Here is an 18,859-nt window from a genome sequence, read left to right on the forward strand (position 1 = left end):
TTGTCCAACCCAAAAGATCCGGAGTGAATTGGGTTTAAGGCTTGGTCTCTGAGAAAGAAATCTAGCCAGTAAACCCCAGGTTAATAGGTAACTTTTGGCCATCAAAATTTACCCCCTCTGATGTGACCCTGAGAAAGTCACAATTCCTGCGGGCCTCAGTTTCCTCATCTGTAACATAACGGGGTTGAACCAGATGACCTCTAAGGTCTATTCCAGTTCATATGCATATGATCTATGACATCGGCTCATCTACGGATATCTGTTTTTAACAATTTCCACTACACCTGCGATCTCCTTGATGCCAGTAAGGAAATTCCCTCTACCAGTGTGGATGAACAACTGCTCCCAATCAGGCTGAGCCAGTTCCCTGAGGCACTGAGGTGTCCAGTGACTTTCCTAGGGTCACAATAGCCAACGTGTGTCAGAGGGGGGATCTTGAAAGAGGGTTTCCTGACTCCTCAGGGCCAGCTCTCAATGCAACAGGTCTGCATGCCTTTCAGTGTAAATCCACACACTAGTCAGAATAATACTGCTGGGTCCTGAAGAAGAGATGAAAACGAAAGCAAAGACTTCCATTCCTTCTTTGCAGAAGAGGAGAACTGTGGTAGCATATGCTATTAGAATGGGTGAGGGCAGGGTGGTGCAGGGGAGAGGGCGATAGCCTTGGAGTCATGAGACCTGGGTTCAAATTTCACCCTAGATTTTACTACTTGTATGAATTTGAGCAAATAACTTAATTTCTTTCTTTCTCACACATAAAATAAAACACTCCACAAATCTCCGAGTTGGAGGAACATCAGCTATTATCAAGACATACGTGTGTATTGAGCAACACCCAGGCAAGGAAGGGGCCAGTCCTCTAAAGATTGAGCTCTGAGGCCTTTCCAGAATTGGAGTCGGGCCGTATATTGACTGACTGATGACTGACCTCCCTGGATTTGGAGTCAGAGGCCCCCACCCCCACCCCACCCCCACACACACACCTGGAGCTCTAGACTTGCTGACAAAGAAATCCACCTGGAAGGAAAGGGGAACTCAGTTTCTAAATGTCAGTCTCTTTATTATTAATTATTACCCTCATCCTTATTATTGACCAAATCAGTAGCATTCAGACTGAGATGGTCCCAGGCCAAGTGGCTGTGCTGCAATTGAGCATTGCTTTTTAATATTCAGCAAAGCATTGCACAGGTGGATAAAATGATTGACTTGTCATTGAATACAAATCCTAGTGGGAAAGACTGACCCAGAGACAAAACCATCAGGAAGTATGAGAAACCAACTTTCCCCTCAGTGTGATTTATAATTGTGTTCCTTGGAATAATACTGCTCTCATTTCTATGGTGATTTATAAAGCGCTTTCTTCCAAACAACCCAATAAGGTCCTATTGTTAACGCCCTTTGACCAAGGAGAACCCCAGGGTTCAGAGAGATGGAGTAAGTTATCTAAGGTCACACAGCTCATATACTGCATAGTGACAGTCACTGAAGGGTGGGTGGGCAGTTTTAGGGAGGAAGCTGTCTCCCAACAGGCCAGGCCTGCAGAGAATCAGAGGATCAGAGACCCCTTCAGCTGTTCTCTTGTTCCTACCCAAGGCAGTGTTTCTTCAGAGGAGTCAGCGGCTGCCCTGATGCTCACAGTGCTCCCCAGCCCAGCCTGTATAGCAGCGACACTTAAATTCTGTTTTCATCTTGACCAACATCTCCTCTGCCAAGAAACCTCGAAGGCTCAGGTGTCCACTGTCTGGCTGTCGATGAATAGAGAAGCTGGCTGGGCTGAGGAAAAGGAAGCCTTGGGGGTGCTGTTGGCGGCGGGCACATCTGCCATGCCCTGAGCACAGCACCTCACTGCAGAGGTAGGCCATGCTGGTTACATTCAGGATGAAGGGGCCCAGGGTGGTGTCCACGTAGTCCTTAATAGCCTGGCAGGATTCCTGGGGGCACAAAACAGGCGGCCTTAGTACCAGACTTACCCAGGCACCCCCAGGATCATCTTATGCTAGCTTTGCCTGGGCATACCCGGAGGCCTCAGGAAGGCTCAGGACCAGCCTCATCTGGACACCCCTAGGAACAGTCCATGTCAGCTTTGCCTGGCCTCAGGAAGGCTCAGGGACAGCCTCACCCCTTCAGGGTAATTTTAGGGGTAGGGAAATCTCAGGAAGAGGGAGGCAGTGATGCCTGAGTCTGTGGACCCTCTGCCACCCCCCACCCCCCACCCTTACCCCACTGGTCTCCAGGTGCTGGTTGTGCTCTGCACATAAAGGTGTGTCCTTTCCTTTCCACCAGGGTTGCAAGAACTCATTCCGAAGAGCCTGACCTTGCAGCTTGGGTTCTCTTATTCTATGGAAGGCTTGGGAATGGGCATCTCTGTAGTTTTCTTTGTTTTGATGCCCTGTTTTAGGTATTAATAATATATTTGTATCATAGAAGAAATATTAGCAGGACCTCATCTTTCCATTTCTTTTCCCTTTTTTTGGAGGCAGTCAGGGTTAAGTGACTTACCCAGGGTCACATAGCTAGGAAGTGACCTCTTCTTTTCTTATTTCTTTTCCAGACAGCTTTTGTAGTATTGGAATTAACTGTTTTTTAAATATTTGATAGCATTTCCTTGTAAATCTATCTAGTCCTGTTTTTTTTTTCCTGTGGGAGTTGATTTTTGGCTTGTTCAATTTCTTTTTCTGATACTGGGTTAAGTCTTCCATTTTTTGTTCTTTTAATCTGGGCATTAGATATTTTCGTAAATATTCATCCACTTCGTTTAGATCATCAGTTTTATTGGAATATAATTGGACATAATTTCTAATGATTTCTTTTATTTCTTCTTCATTGGTTATGAATTTATCTTTTTCATTTTTGACACTGGTAATTTGGTTTTACACTTTTTAAAATTCAAATTAGCTAATAGTTTATTTTATTGAGGTTTTTAAAGCTGCTAGTTTTATTTATTAATTTAATGGGTCCTTTTGCTTTCGATTTTGTTAATCTCTTCCTTAATTTTTAGGATTTCTATTTTGATATTTAATTGGGATTTTTTTAATTTGTTGGTTTTCCAGGAATTTTTTTAGTCGTGTGCCCAACTCAGTGATGCACTCTTTCTCCCTTTTATGATGTGTATCTCTGCTAGCCCATTGTCCACATGTGACACTGAGCCCTTGGGCCTCTCCCAGGACCCACTTACCTTGGTGTCATGGTCTCCACTCATCCATAGCACAATTCCATCTGTACCCTGGGCCAAACTCTCCCCAATGGTATTCTCCAGCTCCTCCTGGGGGATGGGGGAATAATGGAAAGGGGAGGAAAATGCCTTTGTGAGTGTATTAACATCTGTCCCCTCCCCCATTTCATGAAGGGACAAAGGGACATGGCATTCTCCTCATACCTGGAGAGACTACTCCTAACAGCAGAGCAAGGGTTTATAATAATATTTTGAATTTTAAAAAGTATTTTGAATTTCCTCTAGTTTTAAGGTTTACAAAGTGCTTTCTTCCCAATAGATCTCCCCTGTATATACTGCAAGGACTATCATGCTCATTTAGCAGGTGGGTAACTATAAAGCTCTGACCAGTCAAGTGACCTGTCCAAGGTCATGAAGCTAGCAAGTATCAAAGGCAGGATTCAAACCCAGGGCTCCTGACTCCAAATCAAGCACTTTCAACTATACCATGATGCTTTAGTGGGACAGGGACCTGCCCACCAATGGGTGTGTCAGGTGTCAGGAGAGTGATCTCCCACAAATTGGGAAAGGGAAGCACAGTTCCTTGAAGTCTGGTCTGACACCAAGGCAAAAGCAAGGTCCATCCCCAGAAGCATCAAAGTAGGAGTGGGCTACTCTGGGGCCAAGGCTCTGGGCTTGTCAGGCTTAGGAGGGGAGGGGAATAGAGGAAGGTGCTCACCAAGGGCAGAAAACGATCCGTATTCTCATAAAAGATCTGCACGTAGGGCAAGATGGGCCGGCCAGGATTCCGGGTTCTCCCTTCCACTCTGAGTGCCTCTTGTAGCCTCCCATGGACAAACAGCAGTGACATCCCTGTTTCAGCCAGCTGTAAGGGGAGGTAGATGCTAGGATAGAGGGCTCGGCTCTGCTCCCACATCCATAACAACTGGTCGTTCAGGCGTTGGACCTCCTGAGAGCACTCTCCTGTGAAGTTGGGCTTCTGGAAGTTGTAATTGTAACAGTCTGGGAAACCATAGTAGCCCCAGAGTCCCCTGGGCCGCAGGAACTTCCCCAGCTGTAAGGTGCCAACCATCCATTCCCTGGCTGCCTCCTCAAATTGTTTCTTAGCCACGTCCTCTACTTGGGATGGATGCCAGTCTGGGTGCTTTTCTCTCACCAGGTCTAGAGAATGCTCCTGGTATATTTTCTTTGAGTCCCAGTTCGTGGCCCAAATAGGGCGCCATTCTTCCCAGTCGATGACCACAACCCCCTTGAAGTCGGGTTCAGGCAAAGTGGCCAGGATGTCTTTATAGGACTTGACCAGGTGGGCCCAGAAACTGGCATTCTGAGGCAGGCCCCCATTGATAGGCTGCCCAGCAGGTGTGTACCATGGGTAAATGCCCAGCTTAGTGCTATAGAAGATGGTCATATTTGGCCCCTTGAAGACCTGGTCTGGGTTGGCTATCACATGGAAGGTGTCCAGGCTGATGTTCACCTGAAATTTCTGTTGGCACAAATAGGTGTTGGCATTCCAGATGGCAACAAAAGGGACGTTGGGCAGCAGAGGGCCCCCTAAGCCCTGGATCAGGTCTGGAAGGATCAGCAGAAGGGCACGGATGAAAACCATGAAGTCTCCTGGGGCCATGGTGCATGGTGGAAGTAGGAGATCACATTCTGTTGTGGCAGGACAGCGGCTGGTGAGTTGGTTTCAACTTCTGCTTTCAGACTCCGCCAACAAGCTTACACACACATACACACACACACACACACACACACACTCTCACACTCACAGACATACAACGAGACTCTGAGGTTAAACATTCACTAGTTCAGAGGCTGGATGCCCTGGGGTCAGCCACCAGGGCAAGATCAGCAACTTACTCAGGGAGCCCCTGGATTGAACAGTCACTAGAACACAGCTTGTGAAGGGAATTCTGGGATTAGGAAGTGACTAAAATGGGCAACCCACTAACACCATATCTGCCTGACCAAGCCACCAGGGAGATGCTCCTAAGCCTAGAAAAGAAGGGCCAAACAAAATACCAGAGTCAGGCCATTGAGGGGTAGAGAAGTTTGGGATCTGCTCTGATCTTGGTCCTGACCTTGCTTTGGCTGGTAAAAGAGTATAGGGACAGAGAAATGGGAAAGAAAGACAGTGGGAGGGGAGAGCGTAGAGTCAAGGAGACAGATCAATGGGGTCAGGACATCGGGGACTGGGGAACAGCGGGATAGGAGAATGGGGTGAAAGGACAGGAAGGTAAGGAGATATGAGTAAAGGAATGAGGGGACAGGAGGATGAAAGAGAGAGCACTGAGTCAGGGGAAAGGAGGGTTGGTGTGTCTGTGGGATGAGAGGATAGGAATTTGGAGGGCCATACAATGGAGGAACGAGGGAACAAAAGAGGGAGTTCAGGAGAATTGGAAAGGAGGAAGTCTAGGAGATGGTCAATAAGCATTTAGTAGGTGGTGCAGGGTGCCAGGTCTGGAGTCAGAAAGACCCAAATTCAGATTCAGCTTCAGATACTTAAAAGCTGTGTGACCCTAGGCAAGTCACATAACCCTGTTTGCCTCAGTTTCCTCATCTGTAAAATGAGCAGGAGAAGGAAATGGCAAAACCGCTCCAGTATCTCTGCCAAGAAAACCCCAAGTGGGGTCACAAAGAGTCAGACGAGACTGAACAACAACAATTTAAAAAAAAACCCTACTATGTGCTAAGTGCTTAGGACACAAAGACAAAAACTAGGTCATTGCCCTTGAGTTGATATTCTAATATGGAAGGTGACATCCCAACAACCAGGAAAGTACGGATACAGATATGGAAGGCAATCAATGATGGAAGGCATCAGCAAGTGGGAAGTGGAGGTGAGACCAGCAGGGATCTGAGCTGAATTCGGAGGAAGCCAGGAGACCAGGGTGAGAAGGAATGGCATTCTGGTCCAGAGAATAGCCGGGAGGAATTGTAATCAGCTGGATTGCAGAGTTCGGCTGGGGAATAAAACGTAGGACTCCAACGGTAGAAAGGGGCCAGGTTATGCAGGGCCCGGCAAAGGGCTGAGTATTTGATCCTAGAAGTCATAAGGAGTTATTGGAAATTACTGAGTGGGGGGTGGGGGTGACATGGTTAGATTCGTGCTTTAGGAAAAGGAATGGGGATTAGAGAATAAGAAAGTGATGGTCGGGCAGGCCAGAGGAGAGGGATGGGGGGACAGAAAGATAAGGGAGGAATACAGGAGGATGCTAGGACAGGGCAGTGAGGTGGCAGGCTAAAATGATGGCACTGGGAGAACAGGGAAATAGGGGAGAGATTAAGGCTGGGGAGAGGAGGTAGAATGGGACAAAGAACGGAGGTGGATGTGAAGATCTGAAAACTTACCGCATCTGTTCGGATCCCCCTATCGTCATCTGGGGGGGGGGAGGAGGCAGCAGCCTCGGGCTGGAAGGAGGAGAAGCTGCTGATTCCTGCACTTCTGGAAAGAGGGCTTTGGCGATCAGTCCCGGCAGGGGAGCTGCTCTTTTCCCAGGCCCTGGCTCTAAAGCGTTATGCCTCCCACTCCCACACCTGTGCCACCACCCACCCACCCACCCAGATGGCCAGCAGCCCTGCCCCGATGCCAAACTGGAAACCCAGACCGCCCTGGTGACGCTACAGTGGGAGAGGAGGATTTCAGGCCCCTCCCCATGGCCTGAGGAGGGAGGCCCAGAACTGTCCTCCTCCCCCCAGGGACGGCCAGCGCACAGCACTGCTTCTTATGGGGGGGAGGGGGAGAGGGGCCCAGGGCTGTCCTCCTCCCCCTGGGACGGCCAGCACACACAGCATTGCTTCCAATGCCGGGGAGCGGTCCAGGGCTGTCCCCCCCCCCCCCCCCCCCCGCCCCAGGGCGTCCAGGGCACAGCACTGCTTCCAGTGCAGGGAAGGGGGAGGAAGATAGAATCTTGGTGTCCAGGTGGGAAGCGTCAGGAGGAGAGGCAGATCCAGGCAGGTCGGGTGGCTGGCCTGGGCTCTATCTGATTCCTCCATCTGTCCCACCCTGGACTCCAGAGCTTGCGGCTGCAGCTACCGCTCCGAGACAAATAAAGTCCTCGCCCTTCGAATCTTTAGCTTTATTATGGCTGGAAGCAAGAAGTGGAGGGGAGAAAAACCGGAAGGAGTAGGTGGGGGGGACAGGGGAGATGGGGGACACGCCCACATTCCCAGGATGGATCGGTGTGTATGGCTGTGTACTTGTGTCTCTGACTCAGTGGGTGGGTGACTGTGCTTTTCCGACAACGGGGGGGGGGGGGGGGGGGGAAGGGGCCGGGTTTTCCACTGAAAAGAATTCTGTACCTAGAAGCAGAAGCCCTGGTATCTAAAACCGGCTCTCCAGGAGCTCACTGTATCACCTTGAACAAGTCCCTTTCCTCCGCTGAGACGGCCCTCCTCTAAGGACCACCCAGCCCCCGGTTCTGCCTTCTTTGCCTCCCTATGTCCGTCGGCATGCTTGTGCATAAGTGAGTGTGTTGCAAGTGATGTGAATATTTCTGGATGCTTTTACACAGCACTGACCAGAGGTATATTTGGTTGTGTTCTAACTAACTTTATATGGGGATTCATTCATTCAATCAGCAGATGCAGTATTTACTGAACTTCCCACTGTGTCCAGTTCTGAAACAGGGGCTATGGGAGAGGCTTGAAAGGCCTCTTGGCTATACCTCTTGGAAGACCTTGGTCTGTTTCTCTCTACATTTCTGGGTGTGACTGATTGCAAACTCTGGGAGAGCAGGGACTCTTGCTTTTGTCCTCTAGCATGCCTGGCATGCCATACATACTTGATTGATTGGCTATTAATTCTGTAACTGGGATTATATATATCTATATCATTGTAACTCCATGTGTCAATGACTTTAGATAACCTGGATGATGCTGGTTTCTACACTAGGGGAAGGGAGAGCCAGTCACCACTTGATGGCCATCCTGGTGCTCACATCGCTCTCCATCCCAGCCTGAGTAGCATCGGCACTCAAACTGGGTTGCCATCTTGACTCCGGCTTCCTTTGTCAAGAAGCCTTCTACCCCCAGGCATCCACTGGCTGGCTGGCGCTGGATGGAGAAGCTGGATGGGCTGAGGAAGAGGAAAGCATGGGGGTGGTCTGGGTAACGGGCACAGCGCCCATGCCCTGAGCACAGAGCCTGGCTACAGAGGTGGGTGCTGCTGGTCACGTTCAGGAGGAAGGGGCCCAGGGTGGTGTCCATGTAGTCCTTGATAGCCTGGCAGGATTTCTGTGGACAAAAAGAGGGTTGCCTCAGTGCTGAATTTGTCTGGGTAGGTCTAGAGGCATTAGGAGGCCTCCATGTCAGCCTTGGCCAGTTGTCTCCAGGGCTGTCAGAAAGTCTCAGAAGATAGAGCATCTTTGTAGAGTTTGAAACTTATTTTAGGCCCTTTCTTAGAGGGAAGTGAGAAACTTGATTCATTGAGGACCCCTACTGTATCCCGATCGGTATCAGTCAATTTGATATGATTCCATAGGGGTTAGTGATTATAAGTTCTGTATGTTTGACCTCAGAGCTGTGAGCCGCAGTTTGTGAGTTCGCTTGCTTAATCATTGGAAGTTATCGAGAGGCCCTCCACCCTTGTTTTTCCTAATCGTGGTAACCTAGCCCAGTGTGGCAGAGTTGACATGGAAAGTCCCCCCATTTATTTTTGTAGCTCCAGACTATTCTCTCTTGTCCAACATGAACAGGCGACCATCTTATGACCCTTAGTCAGTGGAGATGCCCCATGCTTCACCCAGTCTGTGACCCCTCTGCTAATATGTCATTTTAGGCCCTCAAGAGCAAGGTCTATCAACCAATGAGATTCTGTATTTTGTCATACTTCTTTGCATATTTGGGCAAGAATAAGCAATGTATTAATCCATACTTTGTGTAAGTCACATAAGAATATAATTTCTACTAGAAGGGCTTTATAATAGGCTCCATACTTGAATGGATTGTTCATCACTTGTCATCCACAGTGAGCTGTGGAGCTCACTCACACAACCATAAGAATGCTGACAAAGATATCTCCATCCATCAAATTCTATGACCAAACCAAGCATGGGTGGGGCCATGGTATGGAAAATTCCCCAATATGTTCTTGGACCATATGTATAGCTCCTGCCTAACCTAAGGAGAAGCCCATCCGTCTTGTGACCACCTAGTCAGCAGAGGCATTTCCTGCTTTGCCCAACCTGTGACCCTGCTGATATGTGGTTTTGCTTATTTTAGCCTAATCATCATAGGTCAACCAATGGAATTATTCTGTATTTGGTACAGTTGTTCTTGAAGGTTTAGTTATCTAACTTTTAATATAAAAATAAGGCCCCGGAAGGAGGGGGCATCTCAGATTGTGAGAAAGATCTGAGGTCCACTTCAGCAGAGGGGACCATGGACCCTTTAATAAAGTTCCATTGGCTCAGAGCTCTGCCTTAGTCTCTTATTGTAGGTTGAATAATTTTTAACCCCACAGAAGGGAACAGCCAGGACCTGAGTGAAGTCAGGCTTACCCTCCCCAGCACCCTTTTCCTCTTTTTCTTCCTTCAATACCTCTTTTCACCCCCCAAGTCCCCAGTGCCCTCCTGAAATTTGAGAAAAGTATTCAACCTGAATTGTTGGGGGTTGGTATCAACCATGAATCTCAAAGAATGGAGCCCTTATGGAGAAATATCAGGCACTTATGACTGGCTGATGGAGGTCACACACAGTCTCCCTGGATACCCAATCCTCATAATGATCCAGTGATTTGGGAAAGAACCAGAGGTGCCATCTTGCTTTCTCAGGCGCTTCCACTGACCCTCCCTATAGATACCAGCCCCCAAGAGGGTCTCCTCTTAAGCCTCAAGCCTTCCTTACTTTGTTGTTGGTATTCCACCAGCTGACCCACAGCACAATTCCATCTGCTCCCTGGGCTGCACTCTCTCCAATGCTCTGCTCCAGGTCCTCCTGCAGAGAACAAGCCCAGTGCTGCAGGGTTACAGGGTCAATAGGGATGGGGGGGAGCAGAGCTGCCGTGACTGCTCCCTGGGTCCTGGGTGAAATTAGCAGATCACACCAGCATTACTCACTGGGCTTCATGGGAGTGAGAGGGTAATAAACAAAAGCTAGCATTCCCTGGCATCTCAGCCCAATGCTGGGGTAACCTCTCAGTGAAGGTGGGGCCCCAAGGCCCCCAGACTGGGCCCCAGGTTCTAGCCTTATAGGGATGGATTGGCTGGCTAGGGGGGAGTTGTAGAAATTCTCACCAAAGGCAGAAAGTGATCAGTGGTCTCATAAAAAATCTGAGCATACGGCAGGATGTGTCGGCCAGGACTGTGGGTGCCACCTGCCACCCGGAAGGCCTCTCGAAGCCTTGAACGAACATAAAGCAGGCTACGCCCCTTGCCTGCCAGCTCTGGGGACAGGTAGATGCTGGGGTAGAGGGCACAGCTCTCCTCCCACAACCACTGCAGGTGGTCATTCTGGTCCTCAATCCCTGGAGGGCATTGGCCCGTGTAGTTGGGGCTCAGGAAGTCATAGTTGTAGCAATCTGGGAAACCATAGTAGCCCCAGAGCCCCTCAGGCCACAAGGACTCTCCCAACTTCAAGGTGTCCAGCATCCAGACCTTGGCTGCCCCCTCAAACTGCTCTATAGCCTTACTTTCCACCCACCAAGAATACCAGTCTGGGTGCTTCTCTCTTATCATTTCTCGGGAGCGTTCCCGGTAAATGTTCTTAGAGCCCCCATTGCGAGCCCACAGTGGGCGCCATGACTCCCAGTCGATGACTGCCAGGCCCTGGAAGTCCGGTTTAGGCCAAGCAGCCAAGATGTCCTGATGAGCCTTTGCCAGGTGGGCAGAGAGGCTGGCATTCTGTGGCAGGCCTCCATTAACAGGCTGCCCCTCGGATGTATATGAGGGGTAAAGGCCCAGCTGCTTGCTGTAGAAGATGGTCATGTTTGGCCCCTTGAAGACCTGGCCTGGGTTGGCCACGATGTGAAAGGCGTCGAGGTCAATGCTGACTTGAAATTGTGTATGGCAGATATCAGTGCCTGCGTTCCAAATGGCAGCAAAGGGGACGTCAGGGATGACAGGATCCACCACGCTCTGGCTTGGGGTGGGTAGATACAGCAGGAGGGCATATACTGATGGTAGCCCCACCAAGAAGATGCTCAGGGCCATGCTGTCCAGTGGGAGCAATACCCCTGGCTCACTGGGAGGGCAGGTTTAGCTGGCATTCAGCTTGGTTCTCCAGTCTCTGCCTTTACTTTCCACTGACAATTGGTTTTATGCCGAGCCTGCAGGGGCCTGCCCATTCTTACTCACTTCCCTTCTATTCCCCACCCCATCCAGGCAGACTGCCCTGAAAAATGCATATCTCAGATTGCTATTCTTGTCTCTACTCTGACCCTCTCTTCAAGTGAGCTGTCATGGGGCCTATCTCCCCCAACCTCAGTCTTCACTTCCTCCCTGCTAGCTCCCAAGTCCAGCAAAAGAGAACCAGCTGGTACATAATGGGCTCTCTGGGCATGGGGGAGACCTGGAAACCCTGGCTGGCCTTTCATCAATCAGATCAGGAGATTTACAGCAGGAAGGGACCGCAGAAACCATATATCCAAAGATTTTTAACCTTTTTTGTTTAATGGACCCCTTGGGCAGTGTTGGTGAGGCCTTAGACCACTCTCAGAATCATATTTTTAAATTCATAATATAAAATACACAGAATTACAGAGGAAACCAGGGGGCATCGAGGTGGCTCAGTGGCTAGAGCCCCAGTCCTGGACTCAGAAGGATCTGAGTTCAAATGTGATCTTAGACACTTACTTGCTATGTTACCCTGGGCAAGTCACTTAACATCATTGTCTCTAACAAAACAAACAAAAAAAGGGAACCAGAAGTTAAGGAAAATAATGATATTTCCCATCCAAGTTCACGGACCACCCCACTCCCAAAATCTACCTTTGGATCCCTGGGTATCCTTGATTTTTACAGATGTAACCCTAATATTTTACAGATGAGGAAATGGATGCCTAGGGAGGAAAAGAGGAACTTATACAATATATGGAGGCATATTAAAAACCTCCTTTTAGTTTAACTGAAAATACTAAGAAATAAATATGGTTTTCTAGTCAATAATCCTTTCTAGACTCTTCTCTTTAAGAACATGAACAAAGAGGTCAAGACCATAAGCTAAGGAATGTGAGCTAAGGGCGTTAACGAAGCTATGAACACAAAATGCCTCTTTCTCAGTGTAGTGAGGACCCCCAACAGCCCCACTGGTTGGGAGAGTTTCCCCAAGAGATTGGGAGTGCTTGGGAGTGTCTGGTGTCTCAGAGGAAGCCAGGATAGACATCTCTAGCCTCTTCTTCCCCTATGCTTCTTCAAGAGAGATTTTAATTGCTGCAAGAGGGGATATAAGAGGTTGAGGCTGGAGGCAACTCTGTTCTCAGAGAGAACAGGTACTGGGCTAGGATTTTAGCTATCTGCTCCCTTCAATATTGTTAGTCTAGGGAATAAGATCAGATTCAATCTACTTTCTGACTGCTATTTCATTATTGGGGGGAAGGGGCGCTTCAAGCTTTGTATCTAATGCTTAAACCCTTTCCCACCAAATACCAGTTCCACAGTGAACACATATAGCAGGTAGCAAAGAAACCCATTTATCAAAATTGGTAGCAAAACAGCAATGAGAGAACGCTTACATAGGAGAATATATGCCAGATAGTACAGAGTAAAGGAGCTCTCCCATTGGAAGTGAGATAACTCAGTTTAACCAAGACAGAGAGTCCTGAATCTCACCCAAGGGGCAACTCCTCAAAACTTCCCAGAGTACCAAGCTGAAGATAGGGGCATGATAGAGACTGACAGCTTTTTCCTTCAGGAAATGGAAATATAGTTGACCTTATCTATCTTTCCTCTTGGAGCTAGAAGCCAGAAGTGCCCAGAGTCCATAACAATTGTTGGGAATGAGAGTTCCAAACCAATGGCTTTTGGGACTAGGGTTAGGCCAGTTAAGATCCATGCCCCACCTCACTCCCCCCACACTGCCCAATAGAAAAGGGCCCCTTGGGCTGAATCTGTTAAAGCATATCAACCCCTTCTCAGAAGAATGTTTTTATAGGCATAAAACAGAAGACATTGAACTCCAAAGGAAACCAATTATGTTGAAATATAGTTGTCAAAATATTTTTTAAAAAAACAACCACTCAGATCATGGACCCCACGTTAAGAGCCCTTTCTATGAATGGTACTGCCGCCAGCGGCCGTGGGGCCAGGCCACCAGAGGGAAAAAGGATGCCGCAAAGAGTAAAAAGAAGACATGGGCCAGGTGGGAGAGTATAGGACAGCTCCGTTTATTTTTTTATTATTATTATTATTATTTTTAGTTTACAATACTCAGTTCTACATAATTTTGAGTTCCAGATTTTCTTCCCTCCCTTCCCCCCTCCCTCCCCAAGATGGCATGGAATCCCATCTAAAACTTCCACGTATAACTTTGCTGTGAATTAATTTACACACTAGTCAAGTTGTGGATCAGAATTATGACCAATGGCATGAATCTTGAGAAAGAAGAAACAGAACCAAAAAAAAAAACCAACCCAAAAACAAAAACAAAAAAGAGAAAAAAAAAGTGGAAAACAAAAGGCGAGCATGAAGTGTGCCTCAATCTGCATTCATACTTTGTAGTTCCTTCTCTGGATGTAGATAGCATTCTCCATCATGAGTCCTTTGGAGTTGTCTTTGCATCTTGTGTTGCTGAGAAGAGCAAAGTCTGTCAGGGTTAGTCCTCACAGAATCCATATGTCTGTGGTTGTGTATGATGTTCTCCTGGCTCTGCTTGGCTCACTCAGCATTATATCATGCAGGTTTTTTCAGGTTGTTGTGAATATCATCCCCATTTCTTATAGCACAATAGTATTCCATTACATTCATATACCACAACTTGTTCAGCCATTCCCCAATTGATGGGCATCCCTTTGATTTCCAATTCTTAGCTTCCACAAAAAGAGCCGCTATAAATATTTTTGTACATATGGGTCCTTTTCCCACTTGTGTGATCTCTTTGGGATACAACCCTAGAAGTGGTATTGCTGGGTCAAAGGCTATGAACATTTTTATAGCCCTTTGGGCATAGTTCCAGATTGCTCTCCAAAATGGCTGGATCATCTCACAACTCCACCAGCAATGTAACAATGTTCCAATTTTCTCACATCCTCTCCAGCATTTATCATTTTCCTGTTTTGTTATTTTAGCCAATCTAACAGGAGAGATGTGGTATCTAAGAGTTGTTTTGATTTGCATTTCTCTAATCAGTAGTGATTTTGAGCATTTTTTCATATGCCTATAGATATCTTTAATTTCTTCCTCTGAAAACTACCTGTTCATATCCTTTGACCATTTCTCAATTGGGGAACGATTTGTATTCCTATATATTTGGCTCAGTTCCCTGTATATTTTAGAAATGAAGCCTTTATCAGCGACACTAGTTGTAAAGATTTTCTCCCAATTTTCTGCTTTCCTCCTAATCTTTGTTGCATTGGCTTTTTTTTGTACAAAAACATTTCAATTTAACATAATCAAAATTATCCATTTCGCATTTTGTAATGCTCTCTATCTCTTGTTGGGTCATGAATTCTTTTCTTTTCCATAAATCTGATAGGTAAACTATTCCTTGCTCTCCCAAATTGCTTATAGTATCAACAGCTCCGTTTATTAAGCTGAGGGAAAGGTCTTATATACTTTTTAGGCAAGCAGGTCAATAAGTTCTCATGGGAAACATTTGTTACATTATGTGACTTCCTCGTGCTTTGTTCCCTTTTTGCCATAACAATATCGTGTTAACAGCCCACAGGTGGTGTTTAGCACGTGTGTGCTGAGTGGGTTTGGAGAGCTCTAGTCCTGAGTTATCAGCCCAAGGGCAAGAACAGGCTTCAGTGAAAACCTGGCCTGTATCTTATCCCAGAATGGACTTTCTCAGAGCTGGCCCTCTACATGTTACCTCAAATTGTCTTCCAGGAGAGAGATGTTTACGAGGGGTAATTAGGTGGCGAAGTGAGTAGAGCACTGGCTCTGGAGTCAGGAGGACCCGAGTTCAAATGTGACCTCAGACACTTGACATATTTACTAGCTGTGTGACCTTGGGCAAGTTACTTAACCCCGATTGCCCTGCCTTCCCCCCTCCAAAAAAAGAGAGAGAGAGAGATGATTACAGGCATGGGGGTTGGAGCAGAGGAACAATGTCAGTTCAGATCTTTCTCTAAGCTAGAGATGTCTGGATTTAGGATAATATTAACAACAAAATTGTTGCCTAAAACTGAGAGGACAGAAAAATCGTTTTCCCCCCATTTGAAAGCACCTACACTCTTTATCCGTATCATAATAAAGACCTATGTGCCAGGGACTTTACAGATATTTCATTTGATGCTCACAACAACCATGCGAAGTAGGCATTGTTATTATTCTTATTTCATAGGTGAAGACACAGGTTAAGTGACCTGCCCAAGGTCACACAACTAGTAAGTGTCTGATTTCAGATTTAAATTCTAGTCTTCATGACTTCTCTATTTATGTTATCCCTTCTCACACACACACACACACTCTCTCTCTCTCTCTCTCTCTCTCTCTCTCTCTCTCTCTCGACTCTGTGTGTATGTGTGTGTGTGTGCGCGCGCGAGTGCGAGTTAATTGTAGGAAAGGCAGTGGATAAATCATTTCACCTCACAGGGCTTGATCAGGAGGCAGCTGTGGGCCCAGAGAAAGAACTCAGAGATATAGAGGCAGGAGACTCTACAACTGTATTGTCTGGAAGACGGGAAAGAAGATTTAGTCTGGGAAACCTAGGGGGGACTTTCCAAGGTCAGCTGGTTCATCCTCCCCATTTGACTGAGATGGGGAGGGACAGAAAAATCTGTAGCGAAATTCCAGTTCTCCTGCTAACTTCCTGCTTTTGAGACCTTGAGCAAACTGTGTGAGACCTTCTCTGTGTCTCAGTTTCCCCATATATTAAGTGAAGGGATTGGACAAGTCTAGATGGACGATTTTATGATGTGCCCAAGGTCACATGGTAAGTTAGTGGCAGAGACTGGGGGGAGAGCAACTAGTAAGAGTAATAGTTTTATGTATCTTTGGCACTTTTTGAGTTTTACAAAGTGCTTTGGAGATTACGACACCCATACCAGGTGGCTAGTTAAAGGCATATTCTTCCTGTTCTCTTCCCCGCCCTCAACCCAACATACAGTTCAAGGCTTTTTCCATCACACCAGCCTGCCTCTCTTACTGAATTCCTGCTGTGGATGGTTTTAGAAAAACCTAGGAAGACGTTAAGTGAGCAGAACCAGGAGAATGTCGTATACAGTGACAGCGACAGTAACATTGTAATCATGAACGACCACGAATGACTTAACTATCCCCAGCAATACAATGGTCCAAGATGGTTCCAAAGGACTCATGCTGAAAAATGCCATCCATCTCCAGAGAAAGAACTGATGGAGTCTGAATGCAGATCGAAGCATATTTTTTTACTTTCTTTTTCTTTTTTGGTCTATGTTTTCTTTCACAACATGGCTAATATGGAAATGTTCTGCATGACTGCACAAGTATATCAAATTGCTCGCCTTCTCCAGGAAAGGGGAGGAGAGGGAAGGAGAGAAACAAACTGGAACTCAACATTTTAAAAAATGAATGTTAAAAATTGGTTTTACATGTAATTAAAAAATATTTAAAATTCCTGCTGCCTAGGAGCTTGCAGTTTTGTTGGAAGTACAGTAATATGTCCAGAAAAACAGAACGATCCCAGACCAAATAAGTGACAAGTAAGTTTTAGTGTGGAAGCTTAAAGAAAGAATCACAGGATCATGGATATAAAGATGAATGGGACCCCCAGAGCCCAACTAGGTTAATTCCCTTATTTTAAAGATTGGGAAACTGAGACCCAGAGAAATTAAGTGGATCTTATCCAATTTAATTGGAGAATTTTCTTCCCTCTTGGTCTCTGTGCCTTTCAAAGTCTTTACTGACCAAAACCCTTCTGTCTTTCTCTACTGCTGCCCCAGTTGATGCCCAGCCTACCTGGTCCTGGATTCTTCCATTCTTCTTAGTAGCTCATCAGACCACACAATCGCAGAGATGGCCCAAGCTTGCACAGGTAGTAAGTGTCAGAGATAAGATTTGAATCCAGGTCCCATGGCTTCAGATACAGTACTCATTCCTATAAGCTGAAATGGTCAGGAAGGATTTCCTGCAAAAGGTGGGTTTGAACCCAGGTCTTGAAGGATGGACAGATAAGGGTTTGGGGTTCAGCAGGCACCAGCAAAGAGTAACTACAAGGAAGGGCAACTGAGGCAGTAGATAAGGACTCAGTATTCTTCTGGGGGCAGATTCCCAATAGTAGTTACCTAAGCAAAAGGGATGGGTGGTTTGAGGGGTGTGTGTGTGTGTGTGTGTGTGTGTGTGTGTGTGTGTGTGTGGTAGCTGGGACACAAGCATCCATGTCTGCCAGAAAGGGAAGGAACCAGCAAAGGGCATCATTGTCCTTAGTCATTCTGGGAAAACAGAGGACCAGGATCAGTAATGAGTGACTAACAGTCAGAACCAGGAAACTAAAATTCCTTCCTGTCACTCTCTCCCTGTCAGACCCTAACCTTAATTTCCTGTTCAAAAACCTTCCCTAACTCCCTAAAGCCTCCTGCATTTAGTATTTCAAGCTCCTTTGCCTAGCATTTGAAGCCTCATTGAAGCCTATGAGAAAACAGACCCCTAGGGCTCTGGCCTTCTCCAGCCGGAGGATTTTCTTCCTCTCTTGGTCTCTGTGTCTCTCAAAGTCTTCCCTGACCAGACCCCTTCTGTCCTTTCCCAGCTGCTGCCCAGCCTGGTTGGCCCTTGATGCTTCCATCTTTCAATAGCTCATCAGGAGGCAGAGGTCAGATTATGCAAAAGGAGTCAAACAAATCTATGAAAGACAAAAGGGTTAAGTTGACAGAACCATAGGATCCCAACATCTCAGAGTTGGAAGGGATCTCAGAGAGCATCTTGCCCAACCCAACCTGAGCGAACCCTCTTCCCCATCATCTCTGACAGGTAGTTATCCAATCTCTATGTGAAGGCCCCTAGCATAGGGGCTGCTTGTTCCCCTCCCAGCTGCGCTTCAGACTCAGGATTTTGCAGCATGACTCAGCTGCCTTCCAATCCTGGAATATCCCTCAGTGCCCCGGACCTTTATCTCCCTGGAAAATCCCTCCATCATGCTGGTCACCTTCTCCCACTGGCGTAAACCTTCCAGGGCCTCCATTTTGAGGGAAGGTCCAGGCTGGCCATGCTTTATTCCTGAGTGAGATAGTGAGAGAATGAAGTGTGACGACTTCACAGGGAATACTATATATATATAAAATGTTTGAGAATCAATATACAGAGAAAAGGGAAATGAGATAAGTTTGAATCTATGAAAACTTGATTACTCAGCCTTTAGGAATGCCTTTCTTCCCTGAAGTCCCTGTTCTTTCTTCTGGTTCTGGTTTAAAGATTTACCCAATGAGAATAAGGTCACTGTGACCTGCTTTTCTTTTACTGTAAGAAAAAAGGGGAGGGTCTCCCCCTCCCCTCCCCTTATTCTTTTTCTTTAGATGTATAGATGCCACCTTAGTAATAATCATTAACCAGGGAAAGTGGGGGTTAGATTGTCTGTGCTTGGTTTCCCGGTTCCTTGTCTAGCTGTTTGGGTTCA

General features: G+C 46.9%; 2 protein-coding genes across 3 annotated transcripts; both read right to left on the reverse strand.

Annotated features, from left to right (window-relative positions):
* Positions 1-1,035: 1,035 nt before the first annotated feature.
* On the reverse strand, positions 1,036-6,743 carry LOC118831840 (hyaluronidase-1-like). Of its 2 annotated transcripts, XM_036739298.1 has the most exons (4): positions 6,524-6,743; positions 3,891-4,825; positions 3,176-3,262; positions 1,036-1,931 (listed from the first exon to the last, which is right to left on the reverse strand). In XM_036739298.1, the coding sequence occupies exons 2-4, from the start codon at positions 4,794-4,796 to the stop codon at positions 1,614-1,616; spliced, it is 1,311 nt and encodes a 436-aa protein (XP_036595193.1). In that variant the 5' UTR covers positions 4,797-4,825; positions 6,524-6,743; the 3' UTR covers positions 1,036-1,613. The 2 variants fall into 2 exon arrangements, with proteins under 2 accessions (XP_036595193.1, XP_036595194.1); XM_036739299.1 differs by lacking the exon at positions 6,524-6,743 and having other exon boundaries at positions 3,891-5,593.
* Positions 6,744-7,509: 766 nt separating this feature from the next.
* LOC118831591 (hyaluronidase-1-like) lies at positions 7,510-11,370 on the reverse strand. Its single transcript, XM_036738982.1, has 3 exons — positions 10,408-11,370; positions 10,019-10,108; positions 7,510-8,407 (listed from the first exon to the last, which is right to left on the reverse strand). Exons 1-3 carry the CDS (start codon positions 11,320-11,322, stop codon positions 8,063-8,065), a joined length of 1,350 nt encoding a protein of 449 aa, XP_036594877.1. The 5' UTR covers positions 11,323-11,370; the 3' UTR covers positions 7,510-8,062.
* Between the last annotated feature and the right edge of the window lie 7,489 nt (positions 11,371-18,859).

This window comes from Trichosurus vulpecula, chromosome 9 (assembly GCF_011100635.1).
Source record: "Trichosurus vulpecula isolate mTriVul1 chromosome 9, mTriVul1.pri, whole genome shotgun sequence".
In the NCBI taxonomy this organism is placed as follows: Eukaryota; Metazoa; Chordata; class Mammalia; order Diprotodontia; family Phalangeridae; genus Trichosurus; species Trichosurus vulpecula.